The 25211-nt window shown below is 46.7% G+C and overlaps 1 protein-coding gene across 1 annotated transcript in view; it reads left to right on the top strand.

The window, feature by feature from the left end:
• WTIP (WT1 interacting protein) overlaps positions 1-25211 on the top strand; it is an 85492-nt gene that overhangs the window by 48464 nt on the left and 11817 nt on the right. The window contains exons 3-4 of the mRNA XM_021536706.4: positions 12119-12186; positions 24695-24757. Of these exons, the coding sequence (XP_021392381.3) occupies positions 12119-12186; positions 24695-24757 (131 nt within the window). The remainder of the gene's footprint in view (positions 1-12118; positions 12187-24694; positions 24758-25211) is intronic.

Raw genomic sequence — 25211 nt, forward strand, 5'->3', positions numbered from 1 at the left:
TTCCATAGGAATTGCCTCCTGTTGTGTTTCTCAGCAGCTCACCCCTCACAAAGACTGCTCAGGAACTTGGGACGGTGCAGAACTCAGGATGTTTTTTCTGTTTCCCTCAGGCAGATCACACAGTGTGAACTTTGATTCAGGTATTCTGCTCCATTTGTGTGTCCCCACACCTGTGTTGTGCAAGGAGACCCGAGCGGAGTCTTAGAATGCTGCTAGATACAAACACCAGTTTGCATCCCATTCATACCCAGGTGCAGCTGAAGTTTCAGACTTTGACTTACAGAGCTATTTAGTCTGGTGGTGATGACTGCAGAGGCTGCTGTGTTTTTAGGATGCTACAGAAGCTTGAGATCAGCAGAGGTTCAAAACAAGAAAAGGGAACATTTTATACAATGCACAGTGAAATTGTGGGACAGTATGGAGGCCAAAAATATAAATGATCTCATAGAGAAATTAGACAAATTTGAGAAGAATTGGTCCAGGGAGGCTATTAAACATAATAGTTATGATGCAACCTGTGGTACAGGAAGGCCTTAAGTGCTGGCTGCTGGAGGCTCAGAGGTTATTCTTGGGAACACTGCAGCTGTGTGAGCCCTGTTTGCAGTGCTCCTTCCCAGTGAACTTCCACTTTTGGCCAGATCTGGAGCCAGGATGCCAGGATAGATGGATCCTTGTTGCTGACATCCTGGTGGCTCTTGCTGGAGGCTGAATGAGAGCCACCCCCTGGAGGCTGTGTCCTGCCTGGAGGGCTTGGGCTGGAGTGGGCTGCACCTTGGGGATGGATTTACTCTGCCATGGAATGGGCTGGCACTTGGACCCTGGCACAGTGTGATAACACAAGTACTCTTTTAAGTCCTGGCTTACAGGCAGCAGCTGGAAATTTGGAATTCTTTGCTGATAATGAACAAGAGGCTATGATGGAATGGTGAAAGCTTCCCACAGTGGAAGCTACCTTGGGGGAAGAGCTATACCCCCTGCCCTCCCAGCTTGTTGAGTGCTGGGGAGGCATCTCATGGTTTGGTGGGGGATTTTTGTATTTGTAAACCAAGCCCTGTGCAGGGGGGGAAAAAACATTAAATTGTTTTCAAACAATTTGTTTAAACACTTGGAGCTTTATTTTACATTTCTTGTGTTGCCAATTGCTGGCTTGTTAAGATATTTTAACACATATGTTAATATATAGACCCAAAGTAGCTGTTAGTTCAATGAAGGTAGTTGTATTTCTGATTTTAAATATATACTTGGCTTATGTTTTTGCAAACCTTTTTTCAGCATAAGTTCTTCTGTTAGAGCTCTGTGGAAATAATTTATGTGTTAACCCTGAAATTGATGGGTGGTATAGGATAGAATAAATACGTAAGTGGGAGAGAAAGGAAACATCTGCCAATTTAAACTTTAGCAAATTATATGGAAGCTTGAAAGTATCTGCTAAGTTTATAATACAGTCTGCACAGGAATGCCTTGCCAGAGTGCCAGAGGTCAGAAAGCTTCTTGTCCCTGCAGCTTTAAGCAACCTTTCAGTTAAATAACCTGACCGAAGAGTAGGAGGAGACAGAAAGGAAGAGAGAATTCCACACTAGAGTAAACATGGCACAGGAGATTATGGATGCCCTGCCAAGAAAGGTGGGGTTTTCCAGCAAGGTAACAAAAGATATTAGCTATCTATCTGCATAATCCTGCTGGAGGCATGCAGCCACGTTGGGGCAGAAATGTGCCCTGCATAGCTCAGAAATGTGCCCTCCACACCTCAGAAATGTGCCCTCCGTGTCCTCAGCACCTGCTGGGGGCTGTGTGGGCCAAGTCCCACAGAGGTGTGCAGTGCAGGATGCAGGGGTTGGATGCAGCAGAGGAGTGCAGTGCAGGATGCAGCAGAGGAGGGATGCAGTGCAGGATGCAGCAGAGGAGGGGTGCAGTGCAGGATGCAGCAGAGGAGGGATGCAGGGCAGGATGCAGCAGAGGAGGGATGCAGGGCAGGATGCAGGGTTGGATGCAGCAGAGGGGTGCAGTGCAGGATGCAGCAGAGGAGGGGTGCAGGGCAGGATGCAGCAGAGGAGGGGTGCAGTGCAGGATGCAGCAGAGGAGGGGTGCAGGGCAGGATGCAGCAGAGGAGGGGTGCAGGGCAGGATGCAGGGCAGGATGCAGCAGAGGGGTGCAGTGCAGGATGCAGCAGAGGAGGGGTGCAGGGCAGGATGCAGGGTTGGATGCAGCAGAGGGGTGCAGTGCAGGATGCAGCAGAGGAGGGGTGCAGGGCAGGATGCAGCACAGGAGGGATGCAGGGCAGGATGCAGGGTTGGATGCAGCAGAGGGGTGCAGTGCAGGATGCAGCAGAGGAGGGGTGCAGGGCAGGATGCAGCACAGGAGGGATGCAGGGCAGGATGCAGGGTTGGATGCAGCAGAGGGGTGCAGTGCAGGATGCAGCAGAGGAGGGGTGCAGGGCAGGATGCAGGGTTGGATGCAGCAGCGGGGTGCAGTGCAGGATGCAGCAGAGGAGGGGTGCAGGGCAGGATGCAGGGTTGGATGCAGCAGAGGGGTGCAGTGCAGGATGCAGCAGAGGAGGGGTGCAGGGCAGGATGCAGGGTTGGATGCAGCAGAGGGGTGCAGTGCAGGATGCAGCAGAGGAGGGGTGCAGGGCAGGATGCAGGGTTGGATGCAGCAGCGGGGTGCAGTGCAGGATGCAGGGTTGGACGCAGCAGAGGGGTGCAGAGCAGGATGCAGCAGAGGAGGGGTGCAGTGCAGGATGCAGGGTTGGATGCAGCAGAGGGGTGCAGAGCAGGATGCAGCAGAGGAGGGGTGCAGTGCAGGATGCAGCAGAGGAGGGGTGCAGGGCAGGATGCAGGGTTGGATGCAGCAGCGGGGTGCAGTGCAGGATGCAGCAGAGGAGGGATGCAGGGCAGGATGCAGGGTTGGATGCAGCAGCGGGGTGCAGTGCAGGATGCAGGGTTGGACGCAGCAGAGGAGCACCCACCAGGTACAGAGGTGTTCCCTTTGTGCCACGGCTGCTACAGGCCGAAGTCCCAGGGAAGAAAATGAAGTTTTTCACTTCGACATGGTGTCAGGTTGAGGTAAGCTGCAGAGGAGAGTCTGGACTTCACCTTGGGCTGCAGGCATGTCAGAACGCTGCAGTGCTGTGCTTGCCGGGGCTGCAGCACAGCTGGGCAGCCTGCGGCAGCCAGAGGTGCAGGCGGGGCAGGGGCTGCTCCTCCGGGAGAGGTGGCACAGCGCAGAGCCTGGGAACAGCGCAGGAGGGAGATGGTGCTTGCATTACACCAGAGTGTGCTTTTGTGAGAGCAAGAGCTGGGCACCGAAACTGGGAGGAAAAATAGTTAACTACCATCTGCCTCCCCGGCACAGAGCGAGGAGATGGAGAGCCAGAATGAATGCTGACTTTGTAGCCATGGTTAATTCGCACTGAAAAGCTCAGTTTTGGTGTACAGACATGAATTAGTATAGGAACTTAAACTAGAGAATGGTTTCCAATTATTAATTTGAAAATAATTTATTTAAAATTATAATTTAAACTATAGTTAAAATCATTTTTATGCTTTTTCCACATCAAAATTACTTGAAATCGAATCTCCTAATCTCTTTAAAGTGTTTGTTCATATCTTGCTATGTCTGCCTACCTGATGATAATATTTTATTAGAATTTGTTCACAGACTCTGAATACTCCTTCCTGAAAGAACCTATGTAAAGGGAGAAAACAATACACATCCTGTACTCCACCTTCATAGGCCTCCAACATACGATGCCACCTTTTGTTTGCAAGAGTTTAAATTTCAAATAAAATCCCAGCATTCTTTTGAAAAAAAGGAAAGGGCCTCTCCCCTGCTTAGATTGTCAAATCCCAGACTAGCCTGGAATTGAATAGGCCAAGTCAGTGACCTCAGGCAGAAAGAATGTTGGTTATTTACGTAGGGCTTCTGCTATTTTAGCAGCAAACCTTTTCTTCTGAAAGGACAATGTATACTGTTTTGTGTTTATGGCCGAGTAAAAAGCTTGTACATTTGAGATTTGCATCGTAATAGCCTTGTAACTCAATATACAGCATCCTCAAAAATAGCAGTGCAAGGCTCTGTTTTGTCTTAGCCAGTGCAGGTCTTTAGAGGCTTTTACAAAAGTTCTCTGAAAAACCGACCTTAAGATTCAGCTGCTTATACGTTTGCTTTGGTGGCTTTTTTTTTTTTCTTTCCCTGGAGTTTTGCTTTTTTTTTAAACCTAAAATTACACGCAGTTTCTTTAGGAGCTATCAGGTCAGTGCTCAAAATATTTTGATGCATCTCAAGCTAAGCTGTGCCTGCAGCTTGAAACCAGGAAAACGTGTGAGAGTGTGTGTGTGTGCAGTTCAGACACTGAGCATTTTTCCTCAAATAATGGGAGATCTTTACAGGCATTCTGGCCTGGTGGATGAGCCTGCAATTCCAAATGGTTTTTAAAGTGTGCCTTTCTCAATAGATCGTAACCATGAGGAGCTATTGTGTGAGTAAAGCACACATTTATGATCCAATCCTGCATTCCTTAAAGTCAATGGGAGTCTGAGCGTGAAAGGAATGCAGGATTGGGTCCTGGAACAGGGGAGCAAAACTGTGTGCCAGATTGCTTTGAAAAGAATACAGCACATCCACAGTAGCCACTTTTTAGTGTTTCAGATTTCAAACGACTGGAGTCTGTGAAAAGTGGCTTCTGCCAACATGCAGTATCTTCTATTCAAAGGAATTTGGCATTGATTGTTTTCTTCCCCTATCTTAAAACCCCTGAAAACCCTAGAAATTCACCCCTTCTTTCACAAAGCCTGAGCATTGTGAGGAGGGGAGGGGGCCTTGGCAGTGGGGGGATGGAAATTTCTCCAAGCCCAGAGGCTGGGCTGGAGCTCAGTCCCCTCCTGGCACCCTGACTGTGGTGGCAGCTTCATCACAGGACCCCGGCATGGAGAGCTTGTGCTCCATGGCTTTGTGTGAGTCCACTGTAGGAGACCGAGGAGAAAAATTTAATTAACAGTAATTGAGAGGCTAAAGCAGCCTCAGTTTGCCCGCTCGCAATGGGTGGAGTGGCACAAAGCCTGTGGAAAGAAACCTCTGTGCAGAGAGGCAGTGTAAGCCAGAGGGATGGATGGGGAACTGCAGGCCCAAACTCACACGTGAGTAGAGGAATGGTAACAAATAAAGAAAAAGTATTAGAAGCTTTTGTTTTCTTTTGGCACATCTTCAATTCCTAGGCAGGCAAACCTCCTTTACTGCTTAAAAGAAAACAACTCTCCTGGGTGAAATTCTGCTCCTGTTTCAGCCAGAGGTGTCTGGGAAGAGGAGGTAGCAGGGGTGGCTTGTTATTACTTAATGTTTTCAATTATTTATTAGTTTTGTAGAACTTGGTATTTCTCTTGAAGTTTCACCTCCTGGACTCATCTGGTGACTTAAAATTTAGCTTCCACTGTTCATAAATAGTAGTTGTCCAACCTAGAGATTTGTGGAGAGCTGGTTTGGGTTCTGGAGGTTTCACTTGCCCTTCAGCTTTTGAGTTCTGTGTATCCCAGTTCCTCAGTCCTCAGGTGGTGTCACACAGGTGAGAGGGACAGTCCCTGCTTGCATGCCAAGAGCACAGCAGCGTGTGCCAGAGGTTGGTGGGCAGTGGTTCCCATTGTGGTGCTGCTGTGGGCAGGACCTTTGGGAGGACCCTGGGCTGGAAAAGTGCCTTTGGGAGTGTGGGCAGCCCTGGGTACACCACAGAGCAGCTCAGAATCCAAGCAGCCCCAGACCAAGAGCCAGGGAGTTTTGCAAAACAAAAGCCAGGTTTGGCCTGGTTAAAGTTTACATTTCACTGAACAGTGATGAAGAGTGTGGCAAGGTGGGCAGTGGGCAGGCAGAAGCATTTGCTCAGCTCAAGCCTCCTTGTGTCTGGTTCCACTAGCATGGGGCTTTGGGCAATACATTGGAATTTTCCTTCACCATTAAGGCAGCTGGGAAATATTTGAGCAAATGTTGTGCATTAATCCTGTGTGTGTGTGTGTGTGTGTGTGTGTGTGTGTGTGTGTGTGTGTGTGTGTTTACACTGTAGTCTGAAGGCTTTGGGAGACTGTCACTCAAGGTGCTGGGATGAGACAAGTCCTGGTGTTGGTGTCACATCAGTCACTGCAGAGATGGTGTCTGAAGCAGTTAACAAGCAATTAGGTCCATGTTTAATATTGCTAACTAAAACAGGCACAGTTCTTTGGTCAGCCAGGCATGAAGAGCTTGGGCTGCCACACTCAGGAAGCTGGGCAAGTCATGGACCAGAGCTCCCAGAGCAGAGATGTCACTGCGTGTCCCCATCAGCCTTAGCACTGACAGTTCATTAAATAGGAAGGAGGAAGAATCTCAAGGAGAGAAGCAATTTTTTTTTCCTTCAGAAAGAGCTGTTAAAGAAGGATGCTGTGAATCTGTCTTACTGCTGTGAGACAAGTCAGGAGCTCCTGGGTGCCCCTTGGCCAGGGCCAAGGCAGGGAGCAGTCATTGCCATGCTGGAGGCTCTGGCCGGGCCCTGGTGCTGTGCAGGGCAGGGACAGCCACCCTGCCTGGTCCTGCAGCTGCCCGTGGCCTGCACCCCTCACTGCCTGCACCTCCTCTGTGCTGCACAGCCCTGTCCCCAGCCAACAGGAATGGCAGGCTCTGAAGTGATATTCCACAGTGTTAACTTGGGCTGTTCAGACTGTTAATTAGCTCTGCTTTAACGAATTTCCCATCTTTAGTAGTGATACCTACAACTGAACTCTTGGATTGCACTCCATATGGGAAGGTTTAATTACATTTTGTGGCTAAAATATATTATCCTTATTCCACACAGCTGTGACATCAGAAATAACAGGACATTATTAGTCACTTCACTCTTTGTCCCCTCTAACACTGAGCCTTTCCCACATGAAGTTAAAAGAGGCACATCACTGTTGTGAATACCACGAGAGGGATGCTGGTGGTGAGGGGGTGCTCTGCTGTGGGTTTTTCCGCACGCTGCTGATCTCTGGGATGCACCAGGCATTATCTGGGAGGCAGGGCTGGGGCTGCAGCATTCCCATGATGTCAGAGGGGAGCTGTTTGTGTTTGAGTAGCGTCAGGCATGGAGACAATGCAGGCTTCTCACATGAACTTGCTTACTCTACAGTGCTACTAAATCATGATTACCAAAGGGTTGTGTGTTTTCAATCATCAAAGTACTTAAAATATTATAATAATGCTTGGCACTTTTCAACTTCAAAGCATGCTGCAAACAGTAATTAGGTCTAATAACCCTGCTGTGACAGTGAAACATTCCTATCTCTGTCTTACAGCAGCGAGGGGGTGTCAGCCCCTGATCCGGTTGCATCCGTGCTGTGTCAGACAGGAGATCTTCCACTGAAGGCTGTGATTGATAAGCTGACCTCCCCACAGGCAAATATTCAGCAGGGAGGGCTCAGAAGATATTTTCCTGGCTAGAGGGGAGGGGTCAGGACGCTTCAGTGCTCTTTTGGGCCGTGTCCCCAAGACTGTAAAACCTGGGCTCATTCACATTTTGTTCAATGGGGTCCTGGAGCAGCATTTGAGACAGCATTGGAAAAAAGCTTTTACTCTGTCTTGGCTTTCTGGCTGGTGTGTTTTCACCACCCAGCAAAGCCTTGTGGAGACTGGGGAGAATACTTGTGGACAGACTGTGTCAACTGGGGGTCATTTTTCCTTTTGCAAGCTGTCTTTTGAGTTGTTCCTTTGATAACGGAGCAGCTCTCCCATTCCTTCCTTTTAGTTTATGACATGTAGGAGATAAAAATTGTGCAGGAAGTAATTGATACATTTAAATAACAGAGACTTATAAACTGGTTAAATGTCCAAACCACTGTTTAACACTTAGAGACGGTTCTGCTTTAAATTTTTTTAAGAGTTCCACAAACCTGCATTCTTTCGGATGTTTGTCATGGTGGTTGCAATCACCAGTTGTGATCACTCCTTGGGATATAGTAATTTCTAGCTTTCATTTGATTATCTGCTAGATTATCTGGTGAATGTTTGCACTGTTTGCTGGAGTGTTTGTGAGGTCTCTGCCTCCCACCCGAGGTGGTGGAACTCCTTAGCCTGCTGCAAGGTGGGGTGTCAGGAAATGAAGTTACCTGTTTGTCACTGGCAGTGCCACAGCTTTGTTTCCTCTGGGAGAACAGTGCTGAAGAGCACTCGGGGGAGAAGGGGCTTCCCTTCAAAGCTGCTGCTGGTGTCAGGAGCTGCCCACAGCCGGTGGCTCCCCCTGTGCATTCCCTGTTCTGCTGCTGCAAACTGGTCTGACAGGGCGGCACAAGGTGGGAATCCAGCAGGAGGAGCGGGGTTTGTGAAACCCCACACTCCTGAGCTCCGCCAGGCTGCTCATTGTTATTGTAATGAGCCGTCAGCAAGTTGCATCAGGTTTTGTCAGAAGCTCTTGACTTTTTTTGTTTCAATATTATGAAAGCAAATAGTAACCAGGCTTGGCTAGACGCAGTCATTCAAAGGAAAGCCAAGCAGCAGGGCCTGTGTGCCAGTGGGCAGGGTGATGTTACCTTCCCTGGCTGGCCAGGTGCTCGGCTCAGCTGGCTAAAGGAACATCAGAGGGGTTTAACTCGTAATTTCTGCCTAATTGACAGTAACAGATTACAGCTACACAGGACAGGCTGGTGCTGTGCAGGTCCCCAAGTTGCTCCAGGACCTTGAGAGCTGAAGCCGCCTTGTCCAGCACCTGGAGCTCAGGGCAGGCATCCCAACATCCCAGCATCCCAACATCCCAGCATCCCAACATCCCAGCATCCCAACATCCCAGCATCCCAACATCCCAACATCCCAGCATCCCAACATCCCAGCATCCCAACATCCCAACATCCCAGCATCCCAACATCCCAACATCCCAACATCCCAGCATCCCAACATCCCAGCATCCCAGCATCCCAGCATCCCAACATCCCAACATCCCAACATCCCAGCATCCCAACATCCCAACATCCCAACATCCCAACATCCCAGCATCCCAACATCCCAGCATCCCAACATCCCAGCATCCCAGCATCCCAGAATCCCAGCATCCCAACATCCCAACATCCCAGCATCCCAGCATCCCAGAATCCCAGCATCCCAACATCCCAGCATCCCAACATCCCAGCATCCCAACATCCCAGCATCCCAACATCCCAGCATCCCAACATCCCAGCATCCCAACATCCCAGCATCCCAACATCCCAGCATCCCAACATCCCAGCATCCCAACATCCCAGCATCGAGGTGTTCCACCCACCCTGCTGCCCCGGGGCTGGGGGCACCAGCACTGCCTCTCCTCGGGATTCCTGACTCCCTGGCTGCAACTGCCTGCACTTCCCTCCTGGTTGCAGTCTGCACATGATGCCCAGGCACTCCAAGGGTGGTGTTTGACCATGTTCAGTGCTGTCATTTAGTCAGCCCTTCTGGAGGGCAGGGGAATGTACATTTTTGCCTTTATTTCTAAAATGCAGAATGTAGAAGTCAATCTAGGTATTCATGGTTGTTTGAGTGATAACTTGCTGTTTCTTGTTTATAAGATAATTGTTGTACAGTCCCTGAATGAAACTCTTCTAAGGTAAAAGGCCTGTCAATCTTATTAATCATTCTTAGTAATAGTCATTATCATGTGAGCAAGCTGCTTGGCTACTTTATGAGTTTAGGCAGGTCAGTTCCCTAATAGATGTTTGGGGTTTTTTCAGCTGAAAAATGGGGTATTTTCCCTCAGTTTTGAAAGATGGCGTGCTGGGAGTGCAGTGTGGTGCAGAGATGGCAGGTGTAGGGCAGGGAGAGCAGCTCTGTGTGCTGGGCAGGGGGGCTGGCAGGGCAGGGATGCCACCAGTGCAGGGCTGATGGGGACATTCACAATGGGGCCAGGCACAGGGCAGGCAGCTGCCAGGTGCAGCTGACACCTGAGCTGTCTGAGAGGCCTTCCAGAACACTGGCTTTGCCTTGTTGGTTTGGTTCAGAGGCTTCCCACTCCATCCCAGTCCAGGAAAGCGCTGACCCCACTGGCTCCATGCTGTGCCAAGGAAAGAACGGGACCAGGATTTGTGCCGTTCCTATGAACCTCAGCAGGCTGAGCTAGAGTGGGAGCTACTCCTGCCCCTCCTGCAGTGCCCTGGGAGATGCTGGTGCCTCTGCTCTGGCACGTTGCTCTCGTGCAGAGATCCTCCAGCAGCTGGCTCTGGGATTTGTCCCAGGTGAGCTCTGCTGCTTCCTCAGCACGGTGGTGTGTGCTGGCCCATGGGCAGTGCTCCTTCCCCTGCAGCAAACACCCAGCTGAGCTGCACCAGCACATCCAAGGCAGCTCCCTGTTCTGCGTGGACACTTCATCTCTACCAGCTAAACACAAGTTGTGTGCCAAGCCTGGATCTGACAGAGACAACATGTCCTTTACAAAGTCATTCTGGCCTCTTTCCTTTTTTCCTTTCGTCCCATGTACTTTACCTTTCCCTAGAGAGGTTTACAAACAGCTTTGACAAGCAGGAGGGAAGATGTAGATGTGGTTGCTCCTTCAACAGTTGAGAGAGGCCCCAAGGTCCCCTGTCTGTTGTCCCCGTGCCTTGTTCAGGGATGGCCCAGTTTTATTTACCTAAGACTCTCAGAGGGGATGAGCATGTTACCCATGTCCCCAGGGTCTCGGTCCCTTCTAGAGCCACTGGGCAGCTGGAAAGACAAACAAGAGCTGACTCCACCTACCAGCAGTATGGAGACAGCAGCCTGTGAGATCGACAGCCCAAGAATGTGCACACAAAAGAAGCATTTCCCCCAGCCACGACAGTAAAACCACCAGACAACCACATGCAGCATGTGATTTCCCAAAAGCATCAGCCCAGATCCCAACTCCTTTGTGCCACACACTGTTTCCCAGGATCACATCACAGTGGCAATGTGTAAAAGGCACTTTCAAGCACTGAAAATTAATCATATTTTCCTCAACATTGTTTATGGAAACCATGGAGAGCACTCTGCCCCTCCAAGCTGGCTCAGCTTGCCGGCCCTGGGCGTCAAATGCTCCACAGAGATGGGTGATGTTCCTGGTGGAGCTGCAGGAGACATCCAGGCTGATTCCATGGAGTGAAGCTCTGGCAGTGGTCTGTGAATTCCTCTTGCCCTCTCCCCTGCCCGATGTGGCTGCTGGCACAGCCCAAGGCAGCTGCTGCCCATCAGGGGCTGCTGAGAGCTCCCACACACCTGGGAGCTTTGGCCAGTGGGACCTGGCAGAGTGGGAATGAGGTGAGTTGGGATGAGTGTGGTTTCCCCTCTCCCTCTCTGGTTTTACACTGGTGAAGCAGCACTGCTTTCAACAGAGCAGCTCTGGTGTAAGACTGCTCTGATCTGCTGTATCTACAAGCTGATTGTGCTTGATAGTTCTTGAATTCCTGGTTTGAATCCTTTCTGTTGGGACTCTCTGGAGTCTGCTGTACATTTCTCCACTGTAAAGGGAGCCATCAGTTAATGACTGTCACAGGCTTTGTCAGCCAAAGGGAGCCATCAGTAATGACTATCACAGGCTTTGTCAGTGAGTTCCACACGGGCTAATGAAATGGCAAATGTCAAAACTTGAATACAAAATCTCTTGTTTTCTGTGTGATTTTACTGCCCTTCACTCTGTCGTGTGTGCCTTGTACTGCTTTAATGTCGCAGGGAACTGCTGTGGTGTTGATTATTAATATTTCTGAGGGTAGGAACATCCATATGCAGTATCCTTTATTTTTCTCCTTTGGAGACAAATGCTGCTGCTGTTGATTGCAGTGGATGTGAGCCTGCTGGGATTTTACCTGCCAAGAAAATTGTCTCAATTTGCAAAGGAGCCTTTTTCCCAAAGTGAGTTTTGAGCTTAGATTGCAAGTTTTTCAGGAATTGTTATCAGCTGGGTTCCATAACCTGCACTTAAAGGTAACATTTAGTAGGTACCAACATTTAGCTGGTACTGGATTTGGTAAGGCCAGATAGGGCCAAGAGCCTGACCCTCAGCCCTGGCTCTGGATGGGCCCTCCAGGGAAGAGAGGGGCCAGGAACAGACCCCACAGACAGGTACAGGAGGTGTGCTTTTCACTTTGCATGCTGAGCAACTGGGCTTGGGGATGAAGAACAAAATTCTGATGGTCCTGTGTTTCAACAGGGAGAAGACTACGAGGAAAAGCATTCTACAATGTCAATGGCAAGGTGTACTGTGAAGAAGACTTCCTAGTAAGTAAGATTTCAGGCTTTTTTTTTTAATTCTTTCTAGAGCAAATTGTTCTTTTATGTTGGCTTGTTGTTTTGAGAGACAGTTGATGATGCAGGGCCTCCTGGCAGTGGTGGAATGGGGAAGCATTTGCCACTGACTCCTTGGTTTGAAGTGGTGGCTGTAAAACCAAGTACGTAACTGTCCATAAGCCATCACAAAGTGTAAATTATGAGAATAAACACTGGAGCTGCTCAAGCCTGGGACTTGAATTGCAGCCACAGAGACTTTCCTGCCAAGGCTGAGCTCGGAGTCAAACATCTGGGGAATACCAATCATAACAGGAGGGAGACGTTTGTGCCGGGAGCACGTCGGGGCTGTGCACAAAGTTGCTTTGTTGAGGCACAGTTTAATCACAGCTCTGCTCACGGGGCTCTGGGGCTGACTTGTGATTAGCTGGGAGCTGCTGACCATGGAGGGGCAACTCAGGTTCTCTCCCTGCTCACAGGGCCTTTGTAAATGCTTTACTTTAATGGAGACTAAGTCAGGAAAGGAAAAATGAAGCCTGTTGCTGAGCTGTGTTGTTCCAAAAATAAAATATTCGTGCAATTAAGGGTGAGAATTGTGCAGTGCACCACAAATAATTTGGTAAGTGCAGACCATTTAAATTTAAGATTAAGGATGGCATGGCTGAGAATTGCAATTAGAGAGCAATGATATATTTTAGCTTAGAGGAAGATGAATTGGACAATCAGTATGGTGAATTTATGCCACCTTATTTGTTGAAATACCATTAATTTAGAAGCTTGGGTCTTCTAGAACAACTTTCCATTTCTAATGAATATATAATCATGCTGTTTGCAAAGGAATTATTAGAAGTATATCCCACAACAAAATTGTTACTGGCACTTCAAAGTGCACAAATGCATTTCTCACAAATGCAATCTATAAAAAATCATGGAAATTTCTAAAAAATAAGCTATATTTGCCTTCATGTGTTACACTTTTACTGTGAGCTGGAGCCTGTTGGAAAAGAAACCAGAATGTGTTCTGTGCAGAAAATAAGCATTTGTTATAATTTGTTGTTGTTTTGCTTGCATTCTGGAGAGAAAATTCTTTTTTCTTCCTTGCTTTTTTCAGCTCTTTCTTTACTGTGTTTCTGCAGATGCACAGGGAGATGGAGAGAGATGGAGTGTGAGAGGGAGGGGCTCAAACCTTTGAGATTTTTCATTTGAACTGTGTTGGAATGTACTTTCCCCATGATCAAAACCTTTCATCCAGATTTAATGACATGATTGTTGTTACTAGCTTGTAATTTCAGCCTAAACACAAGAATTTTAAATCTAAAAATCTTAATCTTTTGGAGAACATTCAGTTTTCATGGGGTGACTCTTTAGTTCAGGCATGTTCTATAGTGGGTTTCTGAAGGAAGATACTTGCAGAGATTTTCCCAGGAAAATGGGAGATTAAGGACCTGATAGGAATAAACTTTCTGCAAGTTAGGGAACTGTTGGGACATTTAAGGCACAGATTTTAAAGCCCAGACTTCCTACAGGTGTGTTTTAGCAGATTCCCAGCAGCAGAGGGATGGGGGAGAAGCAGATGAAGGGACACTGTGTAAGTCTGTGAAGAAACCAAATTCTGACATGATTGCTGCTTGTGGTAATCTTGCAGCTTCTCAGGAAGTAACTGCATCTTCTCTCAGCTCTCCTGAGCAAACGTCATAGCAAGAATCCTAGGAATTGTATGGTATCACTAATGAAATCAAACAACCTTGCCTATTTCGCATTCTTCGAACAGGGAAAGCACAAAGCTTTTCTCAAAGTTGAAAGGAAACAGGGTGCAAAATAGCCATTAAAGAGGAAATTATTTTAACTACTTCATCTTCCCAGGTCTTCCTCTTGAACACTGAGAAACCCAATCCTTTCTAAGAAGAGGCATTTCCAGTCCAAATCAGAAAATGAAACGCCTTTTCTGTATAACTGCTAATTTTGGTCTCTACCATGACCCGTTCTTTAGTGCAGCTCCATTACAGTGCAGAGGGTTCCCTGCTGACACCATGGTGGTGGAATGTTAGGGAAGTTAAGGCAAGGGGATAAGAAAAAGATTATTTCAGTTTGGGAATGTAAACAGATACAGTCTAACTGCATTATAATTGTATTGCTGCTAAGAAAACGCAGCTTGCCATGGGAGTCCTTCCTCTTTCTTGGCTTTTGTTTGTCTGGGAATTGATCAGGAGAGTTGGATGCTCCTGTTGGCTTGGGAGCAGGGTCACAGCTCTGTGGGCTTGCAGCCCCTCAGCCCGTGCCCAGGTTATTTCAAACATGGCAAGGGTTAGAAAGCAGAGCAGCTTCAGCAGGTGTGGCAGGAGGCGCAGTGCTGTCCCACTGGGGCACTGGTGACAGCCAGGTGGGCACGGGCTGTGTGTGCCCGGTGATCCTTCCAGGGACTCCCAGGGTCGGGCTGAGAGGTCGGTGTTCCCTTGCTCACAGTGTCACTGAGGCAGCAGTGGCCTGACTGAGCCCCTCATGTGCCTCCCTGCAAGGGGTATCCCTTGAAAGAGGGGAAGCTGCTGTCCTGTCAGTGGGGGACAGAGGTGGTGGCACCTGGAGGAGAGCCTGTCCCCTTCCCAGGGAGGCTGCCATTCCTGCAGAGCTCTGTCCACCTCCACTGCTGCCTCTGTTTATCCCATTCATTTGCTGCAGGTGCTTTTTCCCTGTCATCCCTGGAGGCACACTGGGAATGTCCTGCAGGCCAGGCCAGGCAGGACACAGTGATTTTGGGGCTGCAATGAGTAGCCCCTGAACAGTGATGGGCAGAAAAGCCAAAATGGCTCTTGATGTGAACGAACGCAGAAAATGATAGTGAAGATATTATTTATGGGGTTCTCCCTATTGTAGCTGCTAGAAATATTGAACATCCTATAGATGTCAGTATTTTATTTCTCCTGCAGTACCACATTTTGGTGTGCCAGACCAGCTTCTGCTGGAGCAGTCTCCAGAGCTGCAGCCAGTGGCTCAGATGGGATACCTGGTTCCTTAACTACCACTCACTCCTGACAGATCAGCTCTTCCACTCAATCACAGGTGCTGTGTGGAATTCACTGCAGTGTCACGTGTGCTCCCTGAAGCTAAGACCTTGAAAAAAACCTATTCTCTGATCCTTTCAGATGTGTGGCTCTTGAGAGCACAGTTGTCACTTGAAGCACAGCAAGTGCCTGAGAGCTTTGGCTACTGAGAGCTTCCAAAAAAATCAGTATGTAAAAGTGTGGCATGAGGAGCTGCTGGCATCAAACTTTCCAAATTTGCCCCTTTCTTAGAAAAAATGCTTTTGATTTGTGGGCACAGGTCGTGGGTGAGCTGATGCTGGTGCTCCTGGTGAGCACTGTGAGGCTACCCCAGGACACCCCACACTGCCCCTGCGAGGGCCACAGGGTGCATCCTCCTGGCAAACAGTTTTCCCACATTTGCTCTTACTGAGGGCAGGGTCTCCACACCAGGTGGCTTATTCTACTCTTTCTTTGCAGGGAAGAAGTGCCAGAAGTTTTTTGCCCCACTTGTGCAGTTGTAGGTGGGCAAGGGATGCCACAGTGCTGCCTTCTGTGGGGCTGGGAATGGGTGGCTGGGATTCCCCTGCACCTGGAGGAGGTGGAATACTTCTGCTTCCCGGGTTATTCTTGTCAGCCTCCTGCATCCAGCCCTGATTAGCTGCACAGTCTCTCAGTGCTTAAAGCCTTATTGGCTAATTGAATGAAGTGAATGAATCAGATTAAGAAAAATAAATACACGGATAATTCTACTTCTGCCTAAGAGATTGCCTGATCTGTGCCATTTCCAGTACGATACTGCATGTGTGAGGAGCAAAAAGAACAAACACAACCCCCCACACTTTACATTGCTTTGCTTTAGCTCTAGGGAACATCCAGTTATTCTTTAAATGCCACCTTAAAGTAACAAGTCCAGCAATATCCAAGTCTTGCCCCAGCCCTGTTAGGAGCTGTTATTTCATGAAATGAAATAAAACAAATGACAGTTTAATCCTTTCCTGAAAGCTCTTTGGACACAGATGGCTAACTAGCCATAACAGAGACGCTGTTCCTGGTGAAGTGAACAAAAAATAAATGCCTTACTGTATAATAAATAATCCCAGTCAGATGTTCCTTTTTCATTTTGTTGATAAATTGCTGCATAATCATGGGTGAAGGAAAAATAATTTAAATTTGTCTTTCTTTTTCTATTCTTAAATATCATGTAAAGAAAAAAATTTTAAATGCTGTTTTGCTTGGCAAACAACACTTTAAAAATGTCACCAAAGCAGCCTGAATCTTAGATCAACTATCTATCTCTTTTCTTTTTTTTTCTCTTTTTGATAGGCTTTCCCTTCTTCTCTTGAGGTAATGAATATTATTGAGTGGGGGTCCAGCAGAGGTTAAGAAATGAGAGAATTTCCCCCGAGGGAGGAGATGAGAGGGAAAATGAACCTTGTGACAGATGTTAGTTACATTGCTTAATGCACTATTGGAAGAGGCTCAGATGCTCTGGAAATAACCTATTACAGACACCACAGGCTGCAGTGCATTGCAGTAAGGTCATCCGAAACTTCCCCTTTTAAGATTTTCTCTTTCACTCACTGTCTTAAAACTTTGCCAAATTTATTAATTTAGGCTGAACTTCTTCATGCTAGGTTTTTGCCTCTGGCTGACTTTGCTGTCATTAGTTGTTGAAAGTTTCATCTAGAGCTGTTCATCCATTTCAGTGAGTAAGACTGGAGGAGCTCTGGCCATAAATCCTCAAAGGGAAAGGCTCTAAAAGCTTCATTTTGCACATGGCAGCCATAAGGAGACTCAGTGCATTGCAAACCTGCAGGAGCCTTTGGGTATCCTCTGCCTGCCCTCCCGGGGAGGGTGCTCAGAGAGGGCTGTGGAGGAGGAGGGCAAGCAGCCCAAGGCCCCAGCAGAGCCCCTTGCAGCCCCTCTCCAGCCTTCCTTCTCCTCCATCCAGTCTGATGGGGTTCTGGATCTCCTTCTCCCCTACAGCAGCCACTGCTCCCCACCTGAGACACTTCTCTTTGCTGGGCTCTGCAATGCAGAAATTGGCTACAGAGGACATAGAGGGGCTTGTCTCATATCCACAGACATGAACGTCACAATGATACCAGAAATGCAAAAGTTACCAGGGTGTGAAAGAGCAGGAGGCAGGTGGGAAATGGAAATGCTCAGCCTTTCATGGGGAAGGGACAGGATCTCACCTCAGGAGCAGCTGAGTGATGGGCAGCTCGTCAGAGCAGGGCTTGCACCTTCATCTCCTGTAGCACCAAACACAGCAAGACTCTTACCCCAGCCAGGGCCCCTGAGTATGGCTGCAATGTAAATATTAATACTAATGAGGCTTTTCTTCTCAGTTTGTGCACATGCTGTTTTCCAAGCCTGGCAGTGTGGGAAATGGCCTGTTCCACTTGTTGGGGCCCTCAGAAGATAGTTTTTATTTAGTGTAATGGAAGCTGGTGTCAGCTGGAGTCAGAGGTTTGATTTTCCATCTCAGTGACTATAAATGTTTGGAAATCCCCCTTGGGAGGGAGCCCTGGGACTAGTGCATTAGTCAGAGAGCCCATTTCTGCTAAGTGAGACTCTTAGAAAAAAAGAAACTCAGTTGAAAACGTGAGTGATTGAAGTTGAAGCTTGTGTCCATTTCCTATGTAATGGGACTCACAAAGCACATGGAGTTCTAGATAACTGGGACGATGTTGTATTGAGGAGAATTGCTGTTAGAAGCCATATTCCAGTCAGAGGACAGACAAGGGAGTTTATTGATTTGTTTCAAGAATGATGGAATCAAAGCTTAGAAAGGGATTTGCTGCAATATTCCTGATATACAGAAGCATAAGGAAGTCTGTGAGTGCTTTCAAGGTGCTGGTTGCTCTAGGTTGGGACACAAGGTTCCAAAGGCATCACAAATGCCAAGCATTGCTGTGCTCCTGGATGCTGCCACTGAAAACAAAGGCAGACAGTTCATAGCATGTTCCTGACAGGGGCACAAGGGAGTGCAGTCGTGTTGCTGCTTGTGTATGTCTTGCTCCAGCCCCTCCCTGCCAGAAAAATTTGAATAATTTTCTTCCTTAGTTTTCCCTAAGTTTGTAGTATGCCAGTGGTCCTGGCTTTATTTCATAAATTAGTTTGACAGTAATGATGATTAATTGAGGTATTCTGAATTGAAGCATTGGGTCAAAATTGCAGATAGGCTTAAAATTCAAGTTTTGTACTGACTAGGGATATTGGTGAAATATTAGTCTGCCTCTGCAGTCTGGACTTGGATGTGAATCAGCCTGAAGAGTTTGTAGAGCTGACAATTTGGGTTTGCCCCTTATTGCAACACAATTCCAGAGTGCTGTATCCTGGATCAAGAAGTCATGAGTCCATTGAAACTGGTGGCAGAAGTCTCATTGTCTTCAGGGGCAACTGGGTTTTCTCCCAGGGATTCACCCCAGAGGACAGAGTTTTAAAGCTGGGGTCCATAAATGAGAGAGGCTGAGGGTGAAGGCTGCGAGCACCACGTGCAGGACTCACCACAGGGCAGCACTGGGGCCACAAGGGGAAACAACTGGAGTCCTGAAATATCTCAGGTTTATGAAAGAGCAATACACAGGCAGTGCCTGTGCCCAGGTGATAACACAGAGAAACACAATGCGATGGAATTTCAGGGTAAGTCTGTGTTCACTAAAAGGGTGCTCAGCATCTGCTGAACTGGGTTGCAGACTGTTAAATCTGGGACATGGCAAAGGAGACAAGGAGAGGCAAAGACAGGCTTTTTTCTGAGATGTATCACTACTGGCTACCTCTGTAACTCTCCCATACATTACATTTGCTGGTGGAATGTTGGAAGAGCCTGTTACCACGTCCAGTTGGTTTCATGCCAGATAATCACTCCACTATTTCCTCTTGAGATGGTGATCCAAATAGTCAGCCTATCCATTTTTCTTAATATTACATTGGAAAGTAAATTTCAATAACTGAAGCACACTTAAAAGAACTAGAGCTCTTTCTAATTATGTCTTAACTCCTGCCAAACACTTGTAAGCAGACAGCATTAATTTTTTTCTATGGGAGGGTTTAGATAAAGACCCATGTAAGAAAGTGACATGTTTCCACTTTGGTAGTAAATATTGGTATTAGCTGCTGTTATGTTCTGAATTGAAATCTCTCAACAACTGTTTTGAATAAAATCCAGATAATTTTTGTTCCAGGAAGATAGGTTCTTGTGTAAACAGTTTCTTTCAGTGTATGCAGTAGATGGTAGCAGTGACAGTAAACAACCTGCAGCAGAGCACAGCCCTGTGCAGTGTGAAGTGCTTTACAGTGTGAATCAAGTCAGTAAATGCTGGGCTCTGTAATATGATGCAGAGTTAAAGTTGTTGATTCAGCCTTTTTTCCTGATCATTATCACTGAAACTTCCACAGGAGTTTGATTAAGGAAGATATAGGTAAGAAAATAATTAGTGACTCCTAATTAATCACACAGCAAGTAGCCTTGGTGAGTGCTCAGCCAGGGTCTCTGTAGGTACATGGCTGGTCTCTTCAAGGGCTGTAAAATGCCTGACTGGCAGAGTTCAGGATCAGAGGAATTCCTGGCAGAATTCTGTGCATGGCCAGAGCTCTGCTACCTCTGTGCAGAGCATGGAGTCCCTCCCTGCCCCGTCCTTGTCCTTCAAACATAACAAAGTGGAAAGACAGAAGCAAGAAGGCAAACTGCTGTGTAGTGTTTCCTCAGAGACAGCAAGACACAGTGAAGCAACAGGATATATGAAAGGGTTTCAGCAGGATCAAGAGTAAAGTTCTGGATTATATTCCTTTAGTTAACCTGTCACCTGCCACGAGGCTCCTTTATCTTTGAGCCTAAGAAGACCCTATTTTGTCCAGTTCATTTTAATCACTGCATTTAAATATGTGTGTAAAAAACAACAACAAAACCCCATCTGTGTGAAACCAAATTTGATATTTGTTCCCTCTCTTAATGCGATCCCATGAATTTCTTACATTGTTGTGTCTCATGTAGTAAGGGTCCCATGCAGAGAGCAAACAATACAGCAGTGAGAAGACAGATGCTCTGCTAATGGGAAACCAAGGAGCAGAGAATCTGTGAGGGATTACAGGCAGCCTGGGGTTGGAATACATTATAGCGTAGCACCCAATCCAGAAATTAGTTTTCAGAATTAAATGCCTGAAGCATTTTGGCAAAAACTCCTTATCATCCTGCTCAAAAGCTCTTAAAGCCTAAAAGAGTAGGAGTCTCAAGGCTGAGCAGCCGTGTTGGGTGACTGTGCAGTGCTGCAGCGGTGAATTGGAGATTTTACAGCTTCATACCATTACCGGGGCAGCAGCAGCCACACCCACTGAAATGTTACCCACTGGCTCTGCTTGCACGAACCTTCAGCAGGTTTTGAACATCCTCATCAAAGAAGCAAAGGGGCCTGAATGAGATTCCAGGGTCTGTTTCCAGGAGGAAGGTTTTGTTTCGTTGAGTGCATCACAGCAGGGAAGAGCAGCAGCCCCTCCTTGGGCACAGCCAGGCATGTGAAGGAGGAGCAGTGACATGTCTTTTCAAAGGCCTGACATTGCCTAAGGTAGAAAGTTTGGGTCCTGAAGCCTTTTTCAGGCATACTATTTTCTGAATGTTTTTCTTTTGAAAACCATGATGGGAACATCAAACTTTAAAAGACCCTGGTAGACAACCAAGATTTGCTACAGGACTGAGAACAGGCAGGAGAAATTGTTTGTCATAGTACTTGGTGGGATTATCCTCCATGCATAATTGTTCATTATATGCTCAAAATTCATTGCTAATTTCTTTCAGATATATTGAATATTAGGCAGAAGAGTTATAAATCCCAAGATTATCACAGGAAGATACTATCAGGCCTAAGACAGAAGGGGTCTTGTTTTCCTCTTACATTAAAACAAAGACTCTTGAACAGGATCATTGGATTTTTTTTTCCTTTTTTTTTTTTTTTCCCTGTTTGGTAATCAAAGTATATTGGACAGCAAACAAAAGAAAAGTTCAGCCAGCCAAGTCTTCTACTTTATTTTTACCCTTCTATTCTAATGTAATTAACATATTTCTCAATGTTTATTTAGCTTCCCAGAGACTTAGTTTATATAAGTATCATTGAGGAGCTGAATTACAAAGTCTTGATTTGTGCATATAAAATGAGATTTTATTATCCTGGTAGAGAAGACAAGGACAAGGTAAATAAGGGAGAAAACAGTTGAGACCAGACTTAAGAAATCAGGAAAAAATAATATGCCAGCTCTTCAACTTGCACTTTGTTTTCATTGCATCCTGGCGTACCCAGCATTGTACTCCTGAGTCACAGAAGGGAGAGTAAAGGGAAACACTTCATTTTCAGATTTGAATTTCAGAACTGGTCTTTTAATAACAACTTCTCTCAGTGTTTTTATGTATGCTTAAGGAGTATCTGTAATGAATATTATGGAGAGTTCAAAATTACACTTCCCATTTGTTGTGGATTGAGTGTCCATGGACTTACTTCTGACTGTTCCCATCCAGACTGAGATTGGTCTGTATTTACATCACTTTACTGCTCTGCCAATAAAAGACTTTTTTTAAGAACCTGGCACAGAGGGAACCCTTATAGAGTAAGGCTAGAATTGAGTTCCACATTGCTTAGATCCTGAATGAAGCTGTGCCTATGAAATACCACGGGAGCAGGAACCAGAGGTGAGATTTGGCTTCTCCATGAGCGTCTTGCCTATCAGCCTGTGTCACTTGACTGCTTCACCTCAGCCTGTTTTTCATGTCTCCAGATTGGGAATGGGGGCTACTGTGCTCAAAAGCTCTTTTTACTCCTCTGACTCTGTCAGTAATAAGAAGGGCTCCGAGTCTGTGTAGCAAAACCTTCTCCTCTCTCGGTTAGCTGCTCGTGACCTCTGGGGCACCAGAGCTTCTCCCTCCCAGCCATGCTGGGAGCCACCCCAGGAGGATTTTGGTGTGCTGAGAGACAGCAAAGAGGCTGTTCTGCCTTGTCTGCAGTCTGGAGCAAGTCACAACTCCTCTCCCATTGCACACACAAGATCTGTGAGGGTTGTTAATAATTGAGTGCTTCAAAGACAGACGTTGACAATTTTAATTAGTATTTTAAGACTTTTAAATTCTGCTTCTAAAATTCAAAGCTTAGTACAGTAGCTCTATTTGAACACTCCAAGTTAGGATCAAACAGTGCAAAGAAGCAGTTCACAGTAAGCTCCAGAAATGTTAAGAAAGTTATTTATTGCTTTTAGCAGCTGTGTCCACAGCATTGCCATCCTCTAGAAAACAGTGCTGCTGGGCTCTGAGGCTGTTACTCTTTTCCAGCCCAAATAGATTTAAAATACAAGCAGACCTGGATCCAAAACCCTGATCACACTGAACCAGACCTTCAGTGTACCTGGGACTGACCCTGTGACCAGGAGAGAGAAGAGTGTAGTGGTAAAGGACAGCTCTCTGACCCTGGGAAATATTTTGTCACTGCTGTTAGACTTACTGCCATTTTGCAGTGTCTTCTTAATGGGGTAATCCAGTTCTGGATGTGTTTGACTAATAACAATTCTCTTGTTAAAAACAAATCATGGTTTTAATTTAATAGGGTTACTTATATAAAGAGTGATTTTGTGTCAGCAAAGCCTTTCTTTCTTACAAACAGTATACTTTATGACAATCTAATTAGCAATAAATGCCATTAATCTGACCACTATGCCATTCTTTTCCGGGGGAATAAGGTCCCCTCTTAATCAATAGCTGGGTGAATGCTCCTTTGCATTCCTTATCAAATGACAGCCAGATGGTACTGGTAAATTCATTCCAGCAGGATTTTAGAATTAGCTGGATTTGTGCTGTTGTTAATCCTCCGCTGTCTGTGTCACTAGGACCTGCCCACCTGTTTCCAGTAAGCCTGGAGTTCCCAGCCCTAGGAACAGTCTAGCCAGAGGGTTACTCAGCCATGGGGCAGCCAAGAAGCATCCCAAGCAGTGAGACCCTTTTTCTGCATCAGTAAGAAAAAAACAAAAAAGGAAATAAAAGTAGTATCCTGCAGAAATAGCCAGCTAGGACTGCCTGTATTTGTTCCTCAACACCCTGATCTCTTCTAGGGAGGTTTCAAAGTTTCTTAAGACTGCATGAGCTGTGTTTCTTAAGGCACAGTAAGTTTTGGGCTGTGACAGCTGCTATATCATTTACTGACTTCTGCGCCCATCAAAGTGTCTATGAGACCTTTTCCTACATAATCACTTTGCTGCATAGCAACAATAATTTTGACTCCTACCTATTGATCCAACATAGCATGTAATCCCCTCACTCTAATAAAAAAGAAAACATATGGCAGCTCCAGGCAGGGAACTACAGGCTTTTGACATGGTGGGGGACAGTTAATCCCCACTAAACCAGTGGGGAATGGAGCAAGATATACACTCTGTTGGGCTCAGAGGATGCATTAGGTGCCTGAGCCAAGTAACCTGTGTTCTGGGAGAAGTCTGGTTTGCATTCATCCTCTCCTTCCCCATCTTTTATGTTCTGCAACTAAAGCACATTTCAGGTGAGCTCTGCTAGAAGAGCATCACTGTGCAACATCCCCAGGTAGGTGGGCACCCCTTCCCTGGCAGGGGGGACACAGCTCTCAGCTGAGATGGGGCTGCAGAGGGTGAGGGGAAAGTTCAGCCCCTGCCAACACCAGTTTCAAACGTACTTGGCTGGAGTTCCTCAGGAAGATGTCTCTTGTTTGTAGGCTGTGGTTTGGTAGGTCAGTCTGACTACCTGGATGGTTTTTCTGTACCTCTAAACAGAGGCCTAAAAAGCAGATCTTGGCATCAGAAACAGGATCTGCTTTGGGGACAGGAGCACAAAGTTAAGGTCAGGACTGCTCAGGCAGGGAACACAGAGCTTTGGTCCCAGGCAGGCAAAGCCTCTCCCCACAGCTGTGTCCTTGGCACTGCAGCGTGGGCCTTGGACCATGCTTCTGAGGTACCTCACTGCTGCCCACACTGTGCAGTGAGCCCAGGCTCCTGTGAGTCCACTGCTGGATTCTTCCCTGGCTGGAAGGCTTGGTATCCACAAGGCAGCTAAATCCTTCTTGGGTCTGGGTTCATTTTTCTAGCTTGCAAATAGCACTGAGTGAAATCTAGGTCCAAAGTCTGAGATTGCTAATTTGAGCAGGATTTGGGAGAGGAGTCCTCTGTTATTTAAAAAAAACCACCAAAAGAGTCAACTCAAACTAGTTTCTGCATATCAAACACAAACTTTCCATAAATCAAACTTACAATAATACTGTTACCTGGAGAATCTCAGTGGAAATATTGCAGTGGATCAGAAGGCCAGACTGATCTCTGAACATGCTGCAAGAGCTGAGCAAAGGCTTCTGAGTCACTGTCTCCCAAACCTGTGTCATACACAGCACAGGCTGGAAAATAGCACAGTCTTCATCTAAAAGGTATTTCTATGGCTAGAGGAGTGGCTACTAATGATCCTTTCTTTTCTGTCATTTTAACAGTATTCAGGTTTTCAGCAAACAGCAGACAAGTGCTTTGTATGTGGACACCTCATAATGGAAATGGTAAGATACCTAAACTCCTAATGATGGGTAACTTGGGAAGTGCACTGTGAGATATCTGCTTTTCCCTACCCAGGCTGGTATTGTGTCTTCACTGCTGTCAACACAGTTTTTGAAACTGAGGCAGTAAATAAAAATACCTTCATGCTCTGCTACTTCTCTTAAGTACAGAAAGTTGGGCTTCTTTGCTACCTAAGAACATGGAAGGCTGTTATTCTGCCATTTGTGAATTAAAATAAAGTAGAATTTTAATACTAAGGGAGAAAGTACAGCACAGCTTCGTATGAGAATATGGTAAAGGAACACAGTGGGTGTGCTCTCTAAGACAGTAGATAACAAGAGCTCAGTCATGTGGGTGGAATCTGGGATAGAGCAGAGAGGGACATATCAATAGTCCTGAGTTTGTCACCTGCTCTGTGACTTGCTTTGTTTACCCCCTGTTACTTGCTCCATGTAA

Source organism: Lonchura striata, chromosome 11 (genome assembly GCF_050655825.1).
Source record: "Lonchura striata isolate lonStrDom1 chromosome 11, ASM5065582v1, whole genome shotgun sequence".
Classification (NCBI taxonomy): Eukaryota; Metazoa; Chordata; class Aves; order Passeriformes; family Estrildidae; genus Lonchura; species Lonchura striata.